General features: G+C 36.4%; 1 protein-coding gene across 13 annotated transcripts in view; it reads right to left on the reverse strand.

The window, feature by feature from the left end:
• The window catches only part of fam53b (family with sequence similarity 53 member B), a 184,217-nt gene that overhangs the window by 66,604 nt on the left and 98,348 nt on the right, over positions 1–19,265 (reverse strand). For 12 of the 13 annotated variants that reach the window (XM_039769681.1, XM_039769657.1, XM_039769629.1 and 9 more), the window contains one exon: positions 18,398–18,452. The exons of the other annotated variant lie outside the window; for it this stretch is intronic. In XM_039769681.1, the coding sequence (XP_039625615.1) occupies positions 18,398–18,452 (55 nt within the window). The remainder of the gene's footprint in view (positions 1–18,397; positions 18,453–19,265) is intronic. 13 annotated transcript variants of the gene reach the window in all.

Below are 19,265 nucleotides of genomic sequence, written 5' to 3' on the forward strand. Positions count from 1 at the left end.
ACTCTGTCCTCTGCCTACAATTACAAAATATAAAGCCCATATGGGCTAGGCCATATTTTTAACTTAATGTGCTTTAAAAGCCAGGAACTTGACAAACAATGAGAAAAGGTGAACTATAACAGATGCAGAAAAAGATAAACTATGGCAAAGTCCCATTGTAACTACCATTGCCCATCCTCTCCACAATACATTGTCAACAGATTTGCATAACTCTTGTAGAATCATTATGTTAGGTCACTGACATTATAAAATGCACCAGATGCTAGTGTTTGTAACAGGAAATACAGGGTTATAAGTGTGATAAAAAACACCTATACAGGTAATGCCAGGTCTTTTTTGGTCCCTAATCTTATCTCATTTTCTGCAGAACACCTGTGTAAAATGCCTCATAGTAGGAATATTATGCTAGTGACTACAGACCAATCATATGTAGGTTTTACATCTGATTGAGGTGAGCTACCACTGCCACCATGCAGGAAGACTCCATACAAAAGGAAACACGGGTTTACTTCACACTAAACGATTTAAAAACTGCCAGATATAAGGGTTCTGTTCCATTTATCATTTTATTCATTATCTGAGCCCACTTCTTCAAATACATACTTACAAGGAGACAGAGCTTATCTCAGAAGCACCAGGTGGAACCATCCCTGAACAAAATGCTAGTACATCACAGTATAGAACTAAATTTCCTGTCACTAACCAATCTAGCCAGTCACAAACTGAAGCTCAATAAAACACAACATAGTTCACAATTCAAGTTGATGGATTTAGGAAACATAACATGCAAAATAAGCTCAGCTTGCCTGGCAGAGGGCTGGACTCTTCCTTTACCTTACACTGTGCAAATTCCACACACTGCTAAGCAGCTGGAAGCTCACTAAATCCAATTTGTTAGCTGCATGTACTTCTGAAGCTCTTCTCTGCTCTTGCTGCAAACCACAGGCTAACAGTGCAGACACAACAAGACGGATGCTTGTAAAAACTCGTGCAAAACCCAATTAACAGTTTCAAAATGACAACCGCTACAATGGAAAGTACTGCTTTACCTAATCTGCACAGTGAAGTGGCAAACTAGGAAAGGTAATCTTCACACCTAGAATATATTTTATAAATGCATGTAAAAGTAGGTCAGAAAATGACAGGTGTTGGTTCAAAGTGGTGAAATGAATATTAAAACATTCATTCCTACATAGCACTTTCACTTGTAAACTCGGAATGTTGCTCACATTTAAATGCATATAGATAAAAAACAAGTTACACAATTAAAGATATACAAACAATAATGAGAATAAAGAAAACATAATCGGCAGAGATTGCCTATTATTTTTCAGTAGGATTCTTGTTTTAGCCACCTGCACCTATAGAGAGGCTTATCATATATGGCCATATATAGTATTTGTATTTAGGGCAGAAAAAACATTTATCCAAGTGGAGCACACTGTGTACTAACTTACACTAATGTGAAATGTGATTCAATGAAATAGAAGTAATCACCTTTGACTCTGCAATGTACAGTTGCCAATAAATTTGTATTTTCATGTCTTTCCTTCAAGGACTCTCTTTTTTCCCCATAGTCCAAATGCACACACAGAAGTACTATTTCTTTTAATCTACCTAGTAATTCAGTACTACCATTCAACCTTGGTGTAACTCAAGTTCATCTACAAAAGACTATAAAAAGCTGATGGCACATGTCAGCTCGGCTCTGTTCTACAGTTACTGCAATTCACTTGAATCAAAACTATCGTCAATTACATGTACATCTGGGGGCTGGGCAGACCTGTGCATTAAGTTAAATTTACTGCCATGTTTCTAACACTAATTGAAGTGTTCTTAGCATTGTTTGATTGAACATTCTTCACCTGAAACAACATTTATAGATGGGTTAATTGCTGCCAATAAGAGAATCACCTAATCAACAATAATGTTGTGATACTCGATGCCATGTAAACCTTAAAAAAAATCTACAAAACAAAAAAAAATTTGTAGTGTTTTTACTTAAACTAAGATTTTTCATATCAAATAAGTTCTTGTTCCAACAGCCTCCAGGGTTTAAGTTCCTTAACCCCAACATAAATAAACAGTTTTGACCAGTAGTAGCTTATTCATCTGCTACATCACATCAATTACAACATATTAAGAACTTCAAATTGTGATACTTTTTTACTATTACACTCAGCTGATTCAATGACTGTAGCCCATCTGTTTTTCTCAATTTTAATGCCAGTCTTGGGAAACTCCTTTCATCAATGGACTGTGTCTGACACAGTTTCTAAAAGGGCCACTTCCTCTTTCTGTTTAAATGGCACACATACACACACACACTGGTGATACCTGTATTTTGCACATACAGTATAGTGCCACCATTGTACAAACAGTCAAATATGTGCAAAAGGTCATGTGTTGGTAATTTCTGGAGCCAAGGATCACAATAAGAAAAAGGCTGTCTACTAGTGACTTTACAGCCGTTGTCACATTACAAGACTTCTGGTCTAAGGGGATGTCAACTTTGATGACTGCCGATGCACACCTTGTTGCCTAAGCGTGTCAATTTAGAAAGAGTACAAATCAGGTGTGCTGTGACCTTCATCTTGCCAAGTCTATGCAAATGATTCTGCAACTAAAAATTATTAGAAATGTCACAGAATCTGACATGGCCTTTAGGTGCTTCAGATGCAAAATTCCTAGCTAGCACATTGGTCTCGTCTGTTACGGGAGATGGCCGTCTGAAGCGGAACTCAGTTAGCAGCAGCTTATTGTTCTCTTATTTCTTATTATCCCAAGGTATCCTGTATTTACCCAACTCGAGGAGTTTCTACTAGAGTATATAAATATGAGTAACAAGAAAAGTGGTCAGAAAGAGATGGAAAAGAAACTAAAAGCTACACCCAAGTCTAGGTAGGCACCAGTATAAGGTACAGCCTTTCAGAGACTGACCTGTAACAGGCAGGCAAAAGCACAGACTTCCCAGGAACCCGCTCCACTACAACATCTCCAGACAAGAGCAAAAATGGGAGCGAAGGAGCAAGTGATACAGGTCACGATAGCTCGCAGATTCCAGAAGATCCCTTGGAACTAGAGATGGCCTTGCAGTCCGCGCATTCATGTAATCCTCGTGGTGCACGAAAGCCAAAATGATATGTCCGAACTGAAGGAAATGATTGCAACATTGGCCACGCCACGGCCAAAGCCATAAGTGAGCTCAAGAAAGACATTCAGAAAAATATAAAGAGAAGAAATAAATGGCTTGCTCAAGACAAATGTGAAGACAAACGAGTAGCTGCGGCTGGAGCTGCGCAAGAGATGCGGCAGGAATATAAAGACTTGAAAAAACATATATATAATCGTTTTGATGTAGTCTTAAGTAGAGATATGCTGAGAAAAATTGAGGAACATTTTCAGGTAAATGCGTCTAAACTGAAAGAACTTGCCGATCAGCTGGAAGACATTAAGCACTCATTCACAGTTCGAATTAAAACATCTGAGCATTTGGCATTAACACCAATGGAAAAGCTACAGCTGCAAGTTCTAAATGCAAAAAACTCTCGAGACATACTTGGGGCTCTGGAAGATGGAAGCAGAAGGAATAATATTAGAATCGAAGGTCTAATCGTGGGAATCGTGAGAATCATGAAAGTCCAAACCCAGTGAAATTCATAGCTGAACTATTCTCAAAAATAATTGGACAGGACTTTAAATCAGGTACCAAGATAGCGGCAGCTTATCATATATGTGGATCAAATACCTTTAGACCTAGGTCTTTATTTGTCCGCTTCCAGAGATTACAATTTAAGCGTGATGTAATGGCACATCTCAGACACAAACAAGAGATTATATTTGAAAATAACCACATTCGTTTTTTCCCTGATTTCTCACCATCAACAGCTGCTAAACGTGCAGCAAACATTAAACAGCAGTTATAGAAAGCCGATATCAGATACAGTCTTTTGTATCCTGCCAAACTGAAAGTGGAAATTCAAGACAAATATCACATCTTCTCTTCCACGGATGAAGCAGAAAAGGAATTAAGAAAGCTGATCCAAACGCTTCTTTGAAATACGAAAGTGAGTCGCATCCTGTCATGATATGGCAAGAAGATATTACCTGCTGTCTGATTGCTTGCAATGATATGGGTACCATAATTATACATCCTTTTCTCTTCTTGGACATTTTTTTGTTTATAATTGTAGGCGTATGTGTGGAAGAAATTAAAGCAGGGGTTTTTTTGGTTTGTTTTTAGCAATTCTAAAGGAGACTGTTTAACATCATACCCTTGGTTCATTATTATTATTATTATTGCATTAGGGTATTCTATGTTTATCCAGAGCCACTTTTTAACACCACTCCCTGGATTTACTTTTAATATTTCAAGCCAGTTGATGATTATATTTTATGCTTATAGTCTGTTATGATTATATTTTATGCTTATAGTATTTAGACTTTATCGGCAATAGATATCTCTACTTTTAAACCCCCAAATGCCGCTGCTGGTGGACTTGTTTTGTTTTGGACGTGCTCTGTCTCTAGGTATGTCAGAGGAACGGGACTTTGTGAAGTGGGGTCCAACCTCACATGGGGAGGCAAAATGGGGGGAGTGGGAAAGGGGGGAGAGAAAGAGAGAAAGCTATATCTAATCTATAATTTTAATCCCTATAATGCTAACTACCAACGTAACAATAAGCTGCATGGCGATATCTAGTGGGAAAATTGGAAATTTAGGTTAAAGCTGTCTCACTTCCAGTTAAGACTATAAAATGACATAAAAAATTCAGAATCAATGTCTCCGTGATGGGACAGTTAACTTTACTAACTGGAATGTTAAAGGCCTGAATCACGAGTTAAAGGAAAAGAAAGTATTCTCTCACCTAACATGTTTAAATGCTAAAATATTATTTTTACATGAGACCCACTTACTAGGCAATGATCAGTTCCAGCTGCAAAAAGACTGGACTGGCCAAATGTTCCATTCCAGCTTTACAAAGAAAACTAGAGGTGTGGAAATTCTTATACACAGAACAGTCTCATTTGTGGTATCAGATGCAGTTATCGGATCCTGAAGGGAGATATGTGATTGTCATGGGCAATTTATTTAACTGTAAAATGATTTTGATAAATGTTTATACACCCAATGTTGATGATAAGGAATTCATGTAAAATGTATTTACATCCATTCCCAATGTTAATATTCATAAAATTATAATGGCTGGGGACTTTAATTGTGTTTTAAATCCACTCTTAGATAGGTCTCCTGTCACAGGGGGGATGACATCTAACATTGTGAAGACAATTACACAGTTTTTAACAGACCACAACTTATCAGACCCCTGGAGATTTCTAAACCCAAACTCAAGAACATATTCATTCTGCTCACCAGTGCATCATTGCTACTTAAGAATTGATTATTTCTTTATAGATAATAATTTCTTGCCTACGATTAAATCTTGTAAGTATGACGCTATTGTTATTTCCGATCATGCCCCTTTGATCTTGGAGCAAAAATCATTAGGCCCCACACACTCATCTCGCAGATGGCGTCTTAACCCACTTCTATTAGCAGACGACAACTTTACAGAATTTATATCCAAACAAATCAGTTTCTTCCTAGAGACAAATACATCCTCAGAGGTCTCTGGAGGAATACTCTGGGAAACTCTAAAGGTCTTCTTAAGAGGACAGATTATTTCATATATTTCCCACAGAAATAGATTAGAAACCAATAAGTTATCAGAGATAACCAGCAAAATTACTAGAATAGATCAAGAACATACCAGGTGTCCAAGTGAGGCTCTTCACAGGAAAAGGCAAGCACTGCATTCAGAGCTCAACCTCTTAACAACCAAAGAAACTGAACAACTCATTTTTAAATCAAGACATTATTATTATGAACACGGAGAGAAAGCTAATAAGCTCTTAGCTCAACAAATCCACCAGCAAGAAGTTCGCAATGCAATCCCAGCAATTACCAACATGAACGAAGATAAAATCATTGACAATAAAAATATAATGCACACTGAGACTACTATAAATCCTTATATTCTACTGAGTTTAAAAAAGACAAGACACAATCAAATGCATTTCTAGATACATTACAGATACTAAAATAGATCATTTTAGTTCAGAGGAAATGGATAAACCTTTGGCGCTGTCAGAATTACTAGATGCTATAAAGTCACTTCAAAGCGGGAAAGCAGCAGGCCCTGATACCTAACCTGTAGAATTTTATAAGAAATTCTCCACTCAGCTAGCTCCCCTCTTATTAGCAACATTTACAGAAGCTAGAGACAATCAAATTCTACCTCAAACTTTTCACCAAGCATTAATCACCGCCTTTCCTAAACAAAGTAAGGTTATAATGATGTTAAGATACTCTCCAAAGTCTTAGCTAGAAGGATAGAGAAAGTGCTGCCTTTGGTAATATCAAAAGATCAAATTGGGTTTATTAAAAGCCGACATTTAAGCTTCCAATCCCTAACACCTGTTTAATGTAATATATTCACCAGCAAAGTCAAACACCCCAGAGATATTATCATCGTTGGATGCAGAAAAAGCATTTGATATGATCGAATGGAACTACATTTTTGCTGCATTAGAGAAATTTGGGTTTGGCCCAAATATTTGTGCATGGATCAAACTACTAGATACCAATCTTGAAGTTTGTATTAACACCATTTGTTCAGACTACTTTAAACTATAATGTGGTACCAGACAAGGATGCCCCTTGTCACCATTGCTATTTGCAGTCGCCATTGAACCACTGGCAGTTCACTGTTGAAATGCTTATCAGATAAAGGGGATTATCAGAGAAGGACTTGAACAGAAAATGTCTCTATATGCAGATGATATGGTACTGTATATATCAGACCCACAAAATACCGTGCCTGCAGTCCTAACAGTACTTACAGAATTTCAAAAGATCGCTGGTCTCAGAATTAATTTGAATAAAAGTGTGCTCTTTCCAGTGAATTCTCAAGCACACAATATCAGATTGGACACCTTCCCTTTTATCATAGCAGATCAGTTTAAATATCTAGGGGTAAATATCACCAGTAAACATAATTTCGCCGTCTGTATGGAAAAAATTAAGCAAGACTTGCATAGGTGAGCAACCCTTCATCTCACTCTAGCTGGAAGAATTAACGTTGTTAAGATGAATATCCTTCCTAAGCTTCTCTTTTTATTTCAAAACATTCCAATATACAGTACATCAATAAATCATTTTTTAAACAATTAGATTCAACCATAACCTCAGACCTAAGGCAGAAGGTGGCATGGATCTACCTAACTTTCAGTTTTATTACTGGGCAGCAAACATACAAGCTATAAAATCCTGGACACAAATAGATGAACATACACAGGCTTGGTCAGCAATAGAAATAAAATCCTTAAGTACTTCTTTATATTCCCTGCTTTGTGCCCCAATAAATGCAAGTTATCACCAATATACTAATAACCAAATTGTGCTTCACTCACTCAATATGGAACCAATATTGAAAGAATTTTAAGATGGAGAATCTTTTATCTGTGGCACCTCTGCATGAGAACCACATTTTTCAACCCTCGCAAACATATGCAGTTTTTAATATCTGGAAAACATCAGGGATTAAATTGCTTAGAGATCTTTATATAGACAACATCTTTGTACCCTATTAACAATTACATTCCAAATTTAACTTTCCAGCAACACATTTCTTTCACTATCTTCAAATTACGAACTTTGTCAAACAGAACCTGCACGATTTTCCTCATCTCGCACCGTCCTCCATGCTGAAAAAAATATTGCTCAGTTTGGAGGACTCAAGACAGCATTTCTGCAATATATTTTATTTTACAGTCCCTCCCTTATAAAGATCCAAGAGGACAATGGGAAAAAGATCTATCACTCAACATATCAGAAAAGGAGTGGAAGATAGCAATGCAGAGAATTCACTCAAGCTCCATATGCGCAAAGCATACAATTATTCAACTTCAAATTATATATACTGTAAAGCACATCTGTCTCGCTTAAAACTGTCCAAAATGTTTCTAGGGCCAGATCCAACCTGTGAACGCTGCAATCAAGTCCCAGCCTCACTGGGACACATGTTTTGGGCCTGCTCCAAATTAACATCATTCTGGACACCTTGGTGTCACAATCCCTCCTAACCCATTAACAGCTGTGTTTGGTGTTTTTCCAGATGGGCTTAAAGCGGAGAAGAACAAACAAGCTGTGATCGCCTTCACTACACTATTGGCACACAGACTAACTTTGCTAAACTGGAAGAATCCTAACTCTCCTCTTTTAAGTCAGTTGGTAACTGATGTTTTATACTATTTGAAATTCGAAAACATTAAATTCTCAATTAGAGGATCTGTGCAGAACTTTTTCAAAACCTGGATGGATCTAATCAATAATATTTTAGAATAAGCTCTTAAAGCACTGAGGAAATAATTCTCTTCGCATTTCTTTTTTTTTATCTGCCTATTAAACTCATCAATTTATGTATTTTGAGCAGCTTAAAGTTTTACTCCGATGGCCATGATCTCTCTCTCAGGAATGGGGGTTGGGTTATTTTGTTTTCAATCCTGTTTTTTGTAAAAATAGATCTATCTGTATGGAATGATTATAATAAAATCAATAAAACAGGAAAGAAACAAAAAGACAAACCACCTCAGCTTATCTTTAACTTATCTGGACTCTTCCAAACTGTTCAGCACTCTAGTGCACATGGACCTAAATGTTAGTAATTCACCAGGACAGCTTAACAAACCGACAAATTGCAATCATGCCTATTTCCATTTTATCTAGGGGCAAACATGGCTGTTAATACCCATGATGGCTGCAATCCTGCTACTCCAACTTCAAAAGTTGTCATGCTCCTCGTGTCTTTTGGACTTACACAGTTAACTCTCTTACTCTTATTACTGACCTCATTCTAGACCTCTGTATTTTTTAAGAATAGCCCCTCTTAATATCACCTCAACCAAACTGAAATTCTGACAGTCTCTTCAACTCTGGTGATCATTCTCTGCCATCTGATCCTAACCTTTCTTTTCATATTCACCCACCAACACCAGCCTTGAAGACACTATCAGTATAAAAAAAATCACATCTGTAATAATCAGGACATGTGTCTACATCTACAGCATGCTGGTATAGCATCTGAAATCATGCATGGTTTAATTAAATTCACTTACCAATGTGTAGTATTAACAGATTACAACATGATCAAAAATTCTACCGCCAGAGTTCTGACACAGACCAGCATAATGAACAAATCTGCTCTCAGTTGGCTCGATTTTTTGTATGATACATCTTGTTTCTACTTACTGATTGCTTTTGATGTACTGACCTTTTTAATTCTCCTTTGGTTTATTTACACTTTAGTACTCACAGCATTATACAGATGTCATTTGGAATGGCATGGATAGTGCCATTGTTATGCTGTGTGCGTCATAAGTACAAGTGTGCATATGTCACAGTTGTCACTTTCAATATTGGGGAGAGAACAACTAGAAAAAATATCTAGGGTTTAAAAAAACAGTAAAATCTATAAATAAAAAATAATGAATCTGGTGTTTAATATAACAAAGACCTAGGATTTACAATGAAGTAGACAAGACATTATGGATGGAGAAAGAAAACAATTGATGACATTGCGAATTAAAAATAATGATACAGTGGTATGAAAAAACAGTAAGGAGAAGAATGTCTAGTGTATGATTCTGGTATTCTAACCTGCATCTGTTTATACAATAATAAAGAAATTCTACTTTGAAATCAGCCTTTGAATAGTATTCTTATCCTCTGCCATTCAGACAGCTCTTGTCACCAAAACTAGCATCCAAGTTTTCCAGTTGGCAATATTGGGACACTGTCAGCTACAACATCCTAGATAATTTGCCATAATTGCATGCCTGTCCAAAATGCAAGACCCTTCAACACTAGCATTTTCATAATGCTAAAGAATCATTACTACAACCATCTGTGAATACCTGTTTAGTTTTATGGCACTGCCCATCAAACTCCCTCTTAAGATATGTCCATTAGGCTCAGCAGGCCTTCATATTTAAACAAAGTTAAAAACAAACATCTTTCCTCTCTTACTACTGATTTCACAATCATTTGTATAAACTGTTTACTTTCTTATAATTTATCATGGATAGAATTAAATTATCTGCCCCTTTACCTGGTTGCTTTGAACTGAAATCTTGTTCTGAATAATTAAAACTCTCTGATGATATGCTCTGTGAAGTGTAACATATAAGTATCGACTGATCCTGGTTCTTCCCAATAGTGGAATCTCCCAACTATATATTAAAAAGACATCCTGTTTAGTATTTTAGTACAAAGCTATCTTGGGATTAGACTACATGGCTAATTTCCCATCCAATCATAAGCTTACAAAATTCCTATATTCTTAAGAATATCTGTGGAGTTGAAAATGTACCATTTTTTTTTTTTTAGTGGGATAGATCAATGTTTTAGAGGTAGTGATTATACCCGATTAAACAAATAATAATGTTACTAGCACTGATGTTGGTTGTAAAATGAAACATTTCTAATAACAAATAATGTTGATTCTAGATTGCCTGAATCTAGATTTTCTGTACCACAGACACTGCTATCGTAGAGAGCTAGTTGTGAACATGCCTGCCTAGGCCAGGTTTAAGTTGACTATTAAGGTGCTTATGTATTATAGTATGTCTATCTTGATAAATTAGCTGTGCTGCATTATTAAGAGCCATTTTATTTTTCTTTGATCGTGTATGATGTAGATGCTCTACCTTCCAATGATACAAGGGCTGCTATAGCTGCCATATGTAGAAATGAGGCATGGAAAGTAGGAAGCCTGCAGGCCAAACATAGTAGCATTTCCCTACTTAAATGTGAACAATACTCTGTTACACTAAGCACACTATACAGGTGAAATTTTATGACAACAGAATTGTACCTTTATATTCTACCCTGCCAATTATGGTTAAACTATTTAACAGAGTGCAAAACCCATTCATGCCAATACTTGCAACTAACATGGCATTAAACAATGATTAGAAGAATTATGTTGTTAAGGAGAGAGCAAAACAGGAAGCTTACAGATTAAGTGGGGATTTATTTAAATATAGGCTCATACCATAAATTGTACAAGTACAGATATCATTACCCCCTCATCTTTTACACCATAACAAAGGTGCAGAGAACATTGCCTGAGAAGGAAAAGTGAACAAGCACTAACAATGTGAACTCAAAACTGTAATATGTGTGCAGAATTAAGAACAAGATGAGCACAGCAGTTTTGAGACCTATTACAAAGGAAATGATTGCAGATCTCAAAAACCATATTGCTCAATTGCTTATCAAATTGTCTTTACTCTGCCTCACTTTATCATAGATAAATTCGTTACTCAGGACACGGAAGTCTTGTTTTACTTCTGGAAAGGAGAAATCTTATAAAGAATAAGTAGAAATTTGACAATTTTTAAACAGACTTGAATGGAATATAAATTACTCATACAATAAAAAAATGTTGATTTTACTTTACTTTGTTTGGAAAGTGAGTAATGAAATGTACAAGCTCTTGAACAAATTACCTAAATTTGAAATTTCAAAGCATATATATTAAGGCATCCATGTCAGTAGCACTAACCAATTAATATAAAATGTTGTGATTGGTCTGTACTGTTGACTTAAATGGTTGTGACAGGATAAATTCAAGGTATGAAGAGGCAGACTGTGAAATTAGAATGAAATCTGGTTGAAGCAGCAGGCTTCTACAAAGAAGTTGTCTGAAATCTGTCCACCTTCCAATTTACTGAACCTGCTTCTTCTACTACAAGGTCACTAAGAGTGTGATGCTCTTCTGTCACTACTGAACACAACACAGGGCTACAAGATAGACATGCTCTCATCTAAACCAAGCAAAATTAGAGAGACCAATAAACTAAACATTTATGTTTCTGCAATGTTTAAAGAAACAGAAGCCCAAGGGTAAACCCAGGCAATTCCAGCAGAGCATGTGCACACTCCTTTTAAACATAGGATAATTAAACCCAGGTCTCCAGAAGAAGACAGAGAGAGAGGTGGAGTTGGGGGCACGAGGGGGGAGCAATGCTACTACCTTGCAGCCCAAGGAAAACAGCAAATCCTGTCTGGTTTAAAATACTAGGCTAATAAAGTGATCCTACTGCATACTGATCATTACACATACAATATGAATAAATCAGAAAAGAGTGTTTGGGTGCTCTGTATATTTTAATGACTCTATTATACTTTGTCATAACCAATTACAAAAATAAACAATATGAAGGGCTGAAGTGAATATATTGATCGGTCAATGTATGTAGCAATTAAGAAAAAGTCAAAATAAGCAAAAACTGCACATATCAAGCTGTTCAAGAGTTTTGCCCAAGCAAGCTCTTGACTGCTAACTCAATGTATTGGTCTGATTCTGACACAAGTTTAAATCTACTGCATAAGAACAAAGATATTGAAACAGTATTCTTTTGGGAAGTAGCAAGACGTTTTAGTAACTAACTTAAAATCATGGCACTAAGTATTTTAACTTAAATATAAAACATGCAATAATAATATTTATACCATACAGTACTTAAATTTCCACAAGCCGCAACTCTGTGTTCAGCCAGCCTCAAAAAACAGGATGTGTGATCTGTGCATTAAAATTGGTTGCATCACCTATCTTTTGACATTCTGTAAGTGTTGTAAATGTTCTGATGGTGGGTGATTTAAGCAATGTCTCAAGGAAAATGCTTCAGGAAGAAAATTTAGGCATGGTTCAGGAAGTTGTAATCCATTTCATTTCTTTATTATATTTTATAGCATCACCCTCAGTAGAACAGGAAACAAAGATATTACCAAAAGATATGTGATGCACATAAATATAAGTGGTGTGGCTTAACTCAGAGAAGGGAAAATATTGCCATAGAGATCTAGAAAAATGTCAGCTGATATTATAATGAAATATTGATTGAGTAATGGTTTTCTCATCAAACGTGAATGCCACACCCAACTTCTTGGTCAAAAAGGACCACAAACAAGCATACTATAAAAAATATAAAGATGCTAAAATCTAATTCAAGAATCATACAATGGGCAATGAGGCAAAACTTTTACACCACCTGTATAAAATGGAAGAATCCTACCATGGCAGCTGTGACATTTAATCAGATTTCAGTTCAGTCTAGTTTGCTGAAGTGATACCCTACAAAATGCAAAGTGTGCAAAACAGACTTGTTTAATCATTAAAATCAATTCACACAGCTTGACCTCAAGACACTTCGTTTTACAAAAGTACACCCATATCCAATTTATCATTTTATAATACAAATATATTGATTTAAAGGAAGATGACGTGTTTTCTTAAATTATCAACATGATATGAATATCAACATTCTCACAGATACTTTTCATACAACAGCCAACTTTCTCAGCTAAAAAGCACACAAAATTCCAACTATTTTATTATGAACTGTTGCTTTTAAATCAGAAAACAAGAGTTGGTATATAAGCCTGAGTGGAATTCACAATCTGGGGGGTGGGGGTAATAAAAGAGAACAGAATCTATCCATCCATTTTCCAACCCGCTAAATCCGAACACAGGGTCACGGGGGTCCGCTGGAGCCACTCCCAGCCAACACAGGGCACAAGGCAGGAACCAATCCTGGGCAGAGTGCCAACCCACCACAGGACACACACAAACACAGGTGGGGCCAATTTAGAATCGCCAATCCACCTAACCGGCATGTCTTTGGACTGTGGGAGGAAACCAGAGCACCCGGAGGACACTCACGCAGACACAGGGAGAACATGCAAACTCCACGCAGGGAAGACCCGGGAAGCGAACCCAGGTCCCCTAACTGCGAGGCAGCAGCGCTACCACTGCGCCACCATGCCGCCCGAGAACAGAATTAGCAAAATACAATAATATTTTTCACTCCTTACCTTTTCATTTCAATTTAATGTACAAGTACAACAACAACATTTATTTATATAGCAAATTTTCATACAAAAAAGTAGCTCAAAGTGCAAAGTAACAAACAAATAAAAAAAGATTTTAAGTAAAGCAGATCATTTAATCATTAAATTAATTGGGCACTCTAAAATCTGATTAAATTCAAAAGCTAAAAGCACATGAAAGCACTATTTTAATCAAAGAAATAAAACACATTTTTCAAAGATAAAGTAAGGTAGCATAGGTTGAAAGGAAAAGCACAAGTAAAATCTTTTCTCATCTGTTAATTTTAAACATTTTTGCCCACAATGCCACAGTCAAAAGAAGGAGGTCAGCTGCTACACGAAGAAAGTTTTAGCTTCTAAAATGGTTCTTTGGTCTGTTTGTGCAAGAATGATTTTAATATGCTACCGCATTTGTGCGCACAATCCTTTACAAGATAACATGATTACAAGCAAAGCATATCTTATAACCATCTGCAGGCAGTTTGATGGTGCAGTACTCAGCTTGCTCTCCCTGTGTTTGCCTGGTACATAACTGTGCTCAAAAGCTGCATTTTCAGAGTTTGTTAAGAAAAAGTACAGCTCAGCTTGGAACTGGAGAAAATCACTTTGCAGATCTATGTACCTGGATGAGATATGACAGGTAAAAGAAATGGGGCCTACTAAAAAAATGCAAAATAGTCCTTCTTCCAACCTGAATTTGTGTAAGAAAACAGTTTCATGGCGGCACGGTGGCGCAGTGGGTAGCACTGCTGCCTCACAGTTAGGAGACCCAGGTTCACTTCCCACAGTCCAAAGACCAGCAGGTTAGGTGCACTGGTGATTCTAAATTGTCCCTAGTGTGCTTGGGGTGTGTCTGTGTGCGTGTGTGCCCTGTGGTGGGCTGGCGCCCTGCCCGGGGTTTGTTTCCTGCCTTGCGCCCTGTGTTGGCTAGGATTGGCTCCAGCAGACCCCCATGACCATGTGGTTAGGATATAGCGGGCTGGATAATAGATGGATGAAACAGTTTCATTAATGACATTATACCAAGATTTCCGCACCGCTCATTTCACTAAAATCAGTCCTGGTAATGCTTGTTGTTCAACCAACCAGTGATGAAGAGAACAAAGGTACTCAACTAAAAAACAAAATGGATAAAGATAATTAGTTATAAAAAACTACAATATGACAACATAATGAGCTAAAAAGCCAGATTGCACTATCTTTTGTTAAGTAAATATGTACCTTTTTGACATTGGAATGGTTGTGATGGAAGTACTGGAAAACAACTGTTGACACTGTTTTATCATCTATTTAGCACTGTTGCTACATCTAAATGGGAACTTACCTATACTAATAAAACTTGTGACTTTAACAAAATAAGCTGTGAAATACAAATACTTAAAAGGACGTCTGCACTTAAGGGTTCTTTTTATCCTCTTACATCTGTGTTTTAGAAACTTAAGGAGTCCACACTAAGACCTTAGGTGCTCTTCTACAAACCTTTGTAAAAGAAGATGGCACAAATGTTTTGCTTAGAGATCCTAAATGTCATAATATGCTTTTGGGACTCTGTCAGCAGCCAAGTGTTATCAAAAGTAGAAGAGAAATTGCATTTTAAGTTAAGGGAGGCATCTGTGCAGAAATGCTGACGTGAAAAGGAGCACAGTCGCTGTATTACAATCTTGAGGATTATCTTTAGAGATAGGACAGTGGGAACTTAGTGTGCAGGCCATGACAATATCTGTCAGTAGCACAATCCATTATACATCCATCAATCCATTATCAAACCTCAATCCAGTACAGAGTACTGACTGTCCAAGAGCCTGTTCCAGCAGCACAAGTCACGAGCCATGAGCTAACCCAAGACTGGGTGCCGGTCCATTACAAGGCTCACTCTCTCATAAAATGTAATTTTGGAGTCACCAATTCATCAAACATGTAAGCAAAAATACCATGAATTTGTGGGAAATACGCAACTTAGTAACTGGTTCACAATACACCTTCTCATGGACATATCTGAAAGAGAACAAGGATGTAGAACAATGGCTATAACAAAACTAATTTAAAGGGAAGATGGCCCAAGTTTTGTTAGATTATCAATATGATGAAAAAGAGCATAATGACATTTACACAAATATCTTTCTAATTGTGCACACCTTTTCCAGTGACAGCTAAAAAGCTTACAAAAATCCAACCATTTAATCAAAATTATCACTTTCAAATCAAAAAACAAAGTTGGTAAATAAGCCTGAGCTAAAATCACACTGAAGGATTTTAATTCAATTGACTACTTTTTGGAAAAATGGAAAATTGAGTAGAAGCAAATTTTAAGAATAGTGTAAGATACAATGTCAATAATAACAATGGCTGGTGGTTGTGTGGGTTTGTCATAACAAAACAAGTGCACCTATGAAAAACCCACAAGAAACTATCCATAAACGCCACAATTTCATTAAAAACAGTATGCCGATCAAGGATAGACGATAAGAAAAACAACTGAGTAAGTAGCAATTCAGATACCTAATTATACACCCCATTCCACATTGCTATTCATTCACATAGCAACAGTAACACTGACAAAAGGTCACTTAAAAAATCACCTAATAGCCTAACACACATCCTGTTTGGGGTTGGGGAAGTGCTATGGAGAAGGACACACCAGAAAACCCATGCGCACAACAAGTGGACACAACATTTGAAGTGAGGATGTTAGATTGATAAGGCAGTAGCCATCACAACTGCACCTGGATTTCTCCCCCATATAATCTAACCAAATATTTTGTACCTGTCATATAAAACTTCATATGCTACATAGAATAATATCTGTGGTGCTATAAACCATGACTATTTGCAAAGCACAAGTAAGCATTTACCAGCATGACTTTCACCTGTATTCATTGTAACACAATCTGCTGCATTACCTTCCTATCAATGATAATACATTGCAATGGTCCACGAAGACATCATAACCGCACTTCTGCTTTATGATATGGGAAGTCATTTTTCATCCTCACAGGTGGATTTACAATCATACATAATATGGTAGAATCTCTTGGGCCACCCTTTATCTTAACCCAATACTCATTAGGGTCAGCAGCTTCTCTTGGGGAGTGTAAGAGTTCTACTTTTACATTAGAATAAATCCAGACAGTTCAGAGATTGGGTAGTTTACGTTTTTTAAATCATTTGATATAAACAGTACCATATAAATTTATGTTCTCCAAATTAAGACGATCCTAATTGTTAAATACTGGCTAATGAATGCATGGTAATTTCAATTGTAACTTTTATATGGTGTAAAAATTAGTAGCATTTGTTACCATTTTCATTATTTATTCATTCTTCCATTTTCTGACCCACTTGTTACAATGGACATTCAAAAAGCTTCCACACTTTTATATTTTCATTGGAAAAGTTGAAGGCAGGAGTAGTAGAAATTGGGTATTAAAAAGTTGGTACGATAGTAGGAATATTGCATCAAAAACAAAGGTGACTATGTAGAAAAATGATGCAATTTGTTTTTGAAATTCTTAATTTAAAAAAAGTGCACAAACTTTTTGAACGTCCCTCATACATTAACTGTCAGTTTGAAATTTCCCCAGTGTCCCTGATTAGATTAAACAGATCTGAAAATATTATGTATAACAAACTAAAACCTTTACTGGTTACATCAGGCATCAATCATTAACCAACCTGAACCGACGTCCTGGACAATTAAAAGGACACTAACTTGTAATGGGTCAATTTAAAAAGTCTACAGTCAAAGTAGTAAGCATACATTTAGGTTTTGGAAATAAACCTGTACACCTGGACAGGAAAGAGAAAAACAAATACACAAACATGAGGAGAACGATGAAACTTCAAAAACTGTTCAAATCCAGGTCACAAAGTAATCTGGAGTCAAGGGGAAGTTGCTTTAACCATAAATAACCTGATCAGCATTGCAGGTGGAGCTTGGCCTCAGTATTTTAAAATCAACTAAAGACACACTTCTAATCTATTCCATTTAAAAATGCAAATTGTCACCTTTTAATCTATGGCCTGTCCTGCTCTGATCTTAGCCTTTATTCAGTTGTGTCTCATTTTATTAATCAGTGCATTTTCTTAACATTACCTATATTTATAAAGCTTTAGTCTTTTCAATAATCACAATTCTATAAAAAAAAAATTAAGATAAAGGGATTTAATTTACAAATGGGTACAATTACCTTTTTGTTGAAACATGCCACATATGGTTATGATGTGTAGTTGAGGTATGCTATATGTTGCTAATGTTTGTCATGTTAATTTTTGTACAATTTTGAAACTGTGGAATGATTTCAATTTATCTCACAATTGAATAACTGAAGAAAAAATTGAAGGATATTTAAAAATTAAAAATAAATTCACTTAGTGGTGCAAGGCCTAATAAATCTTAACCAAACCTAATGGGGTAGGGGTGGGGCAAAATTAGGATTTACTTACCCATAAGGCCACAGGAGAAAAGAGTAGTCCCTTTACTCATCTTCTTTGGGATAAGCTGCAAACAACCAGACACACTGTTCAAAACAGAACTTCTAATCCTTTGAATAATCTCATTATTCTGCTTTTCAAGAGCAGTAAAAGAAAAATTTGTCCATTATAAAATTATATAATTATAAAAGGCATAAAACCAATAGATCTTACCCCCTCCTCCAATGTCTTTTGTCAATGTGTGTTGTAACTTTATTTTGTATAGTGATGTCAAGGATCAAGTGCTAAAGAAGTCTGATTACTTACTGTCTTGAAATAGCAGCGCTGTTCATCGCTCACTTCCCACACATTAACTTATTTGCCGAGCCGATCATCAAACATCTCTACACACACATAATGTGCAGTGTTTGCCTGATTTATTAGAGGTGAAAGGCTTCCCTTCTTTTGTTGGCTTATTTATCATCCTTCATTGTGCTGTCTAGGCCTTCAATAAGCCAAAACCTCATCTGGCAGACACAGCTCACTTGTGTGGCACGCGAGAATTTAGAAGGATTTATAGAGGACATCAGCTCATCACACAATACCTATATTCTTTAATCACAGGGCAACAAAAGTCTCTAATTTTTTTTTTACTGTTGTGTAAAAATTAAGAAAAAACAGTGAAACGTAACTGGGAGATTAATATGTAAAGTCCACACACCAAATAGTCTTTAATTTTATATATAGATGTTGTAGGAAAAAATACATAAACAAACTATGGAAATGCAATTCTTAGTAAAGTGTTCACTAAAATATTACCTAAGGTATCTGAAAACAAGATTTAAATAGGCACAAACATGAAAGGAACAGTCTGCTGCAGGCTAAAGGTCCTTTCCCAGTT

Source organism: Polypterus senegalus, chromosome 1 (assembly GCF_016835505.1).
Source record: "Polypterus senegalus isolate Bchr_013 chromosome 1, ASM1683550v1, whole genome shotgun sequence".
Lineage (NCBI taxonomy): Eukaryota > Metazoa > Chordata > Cladistia > Polypteriformes > Polypteridae > Polypterus > Polypterus senegalus.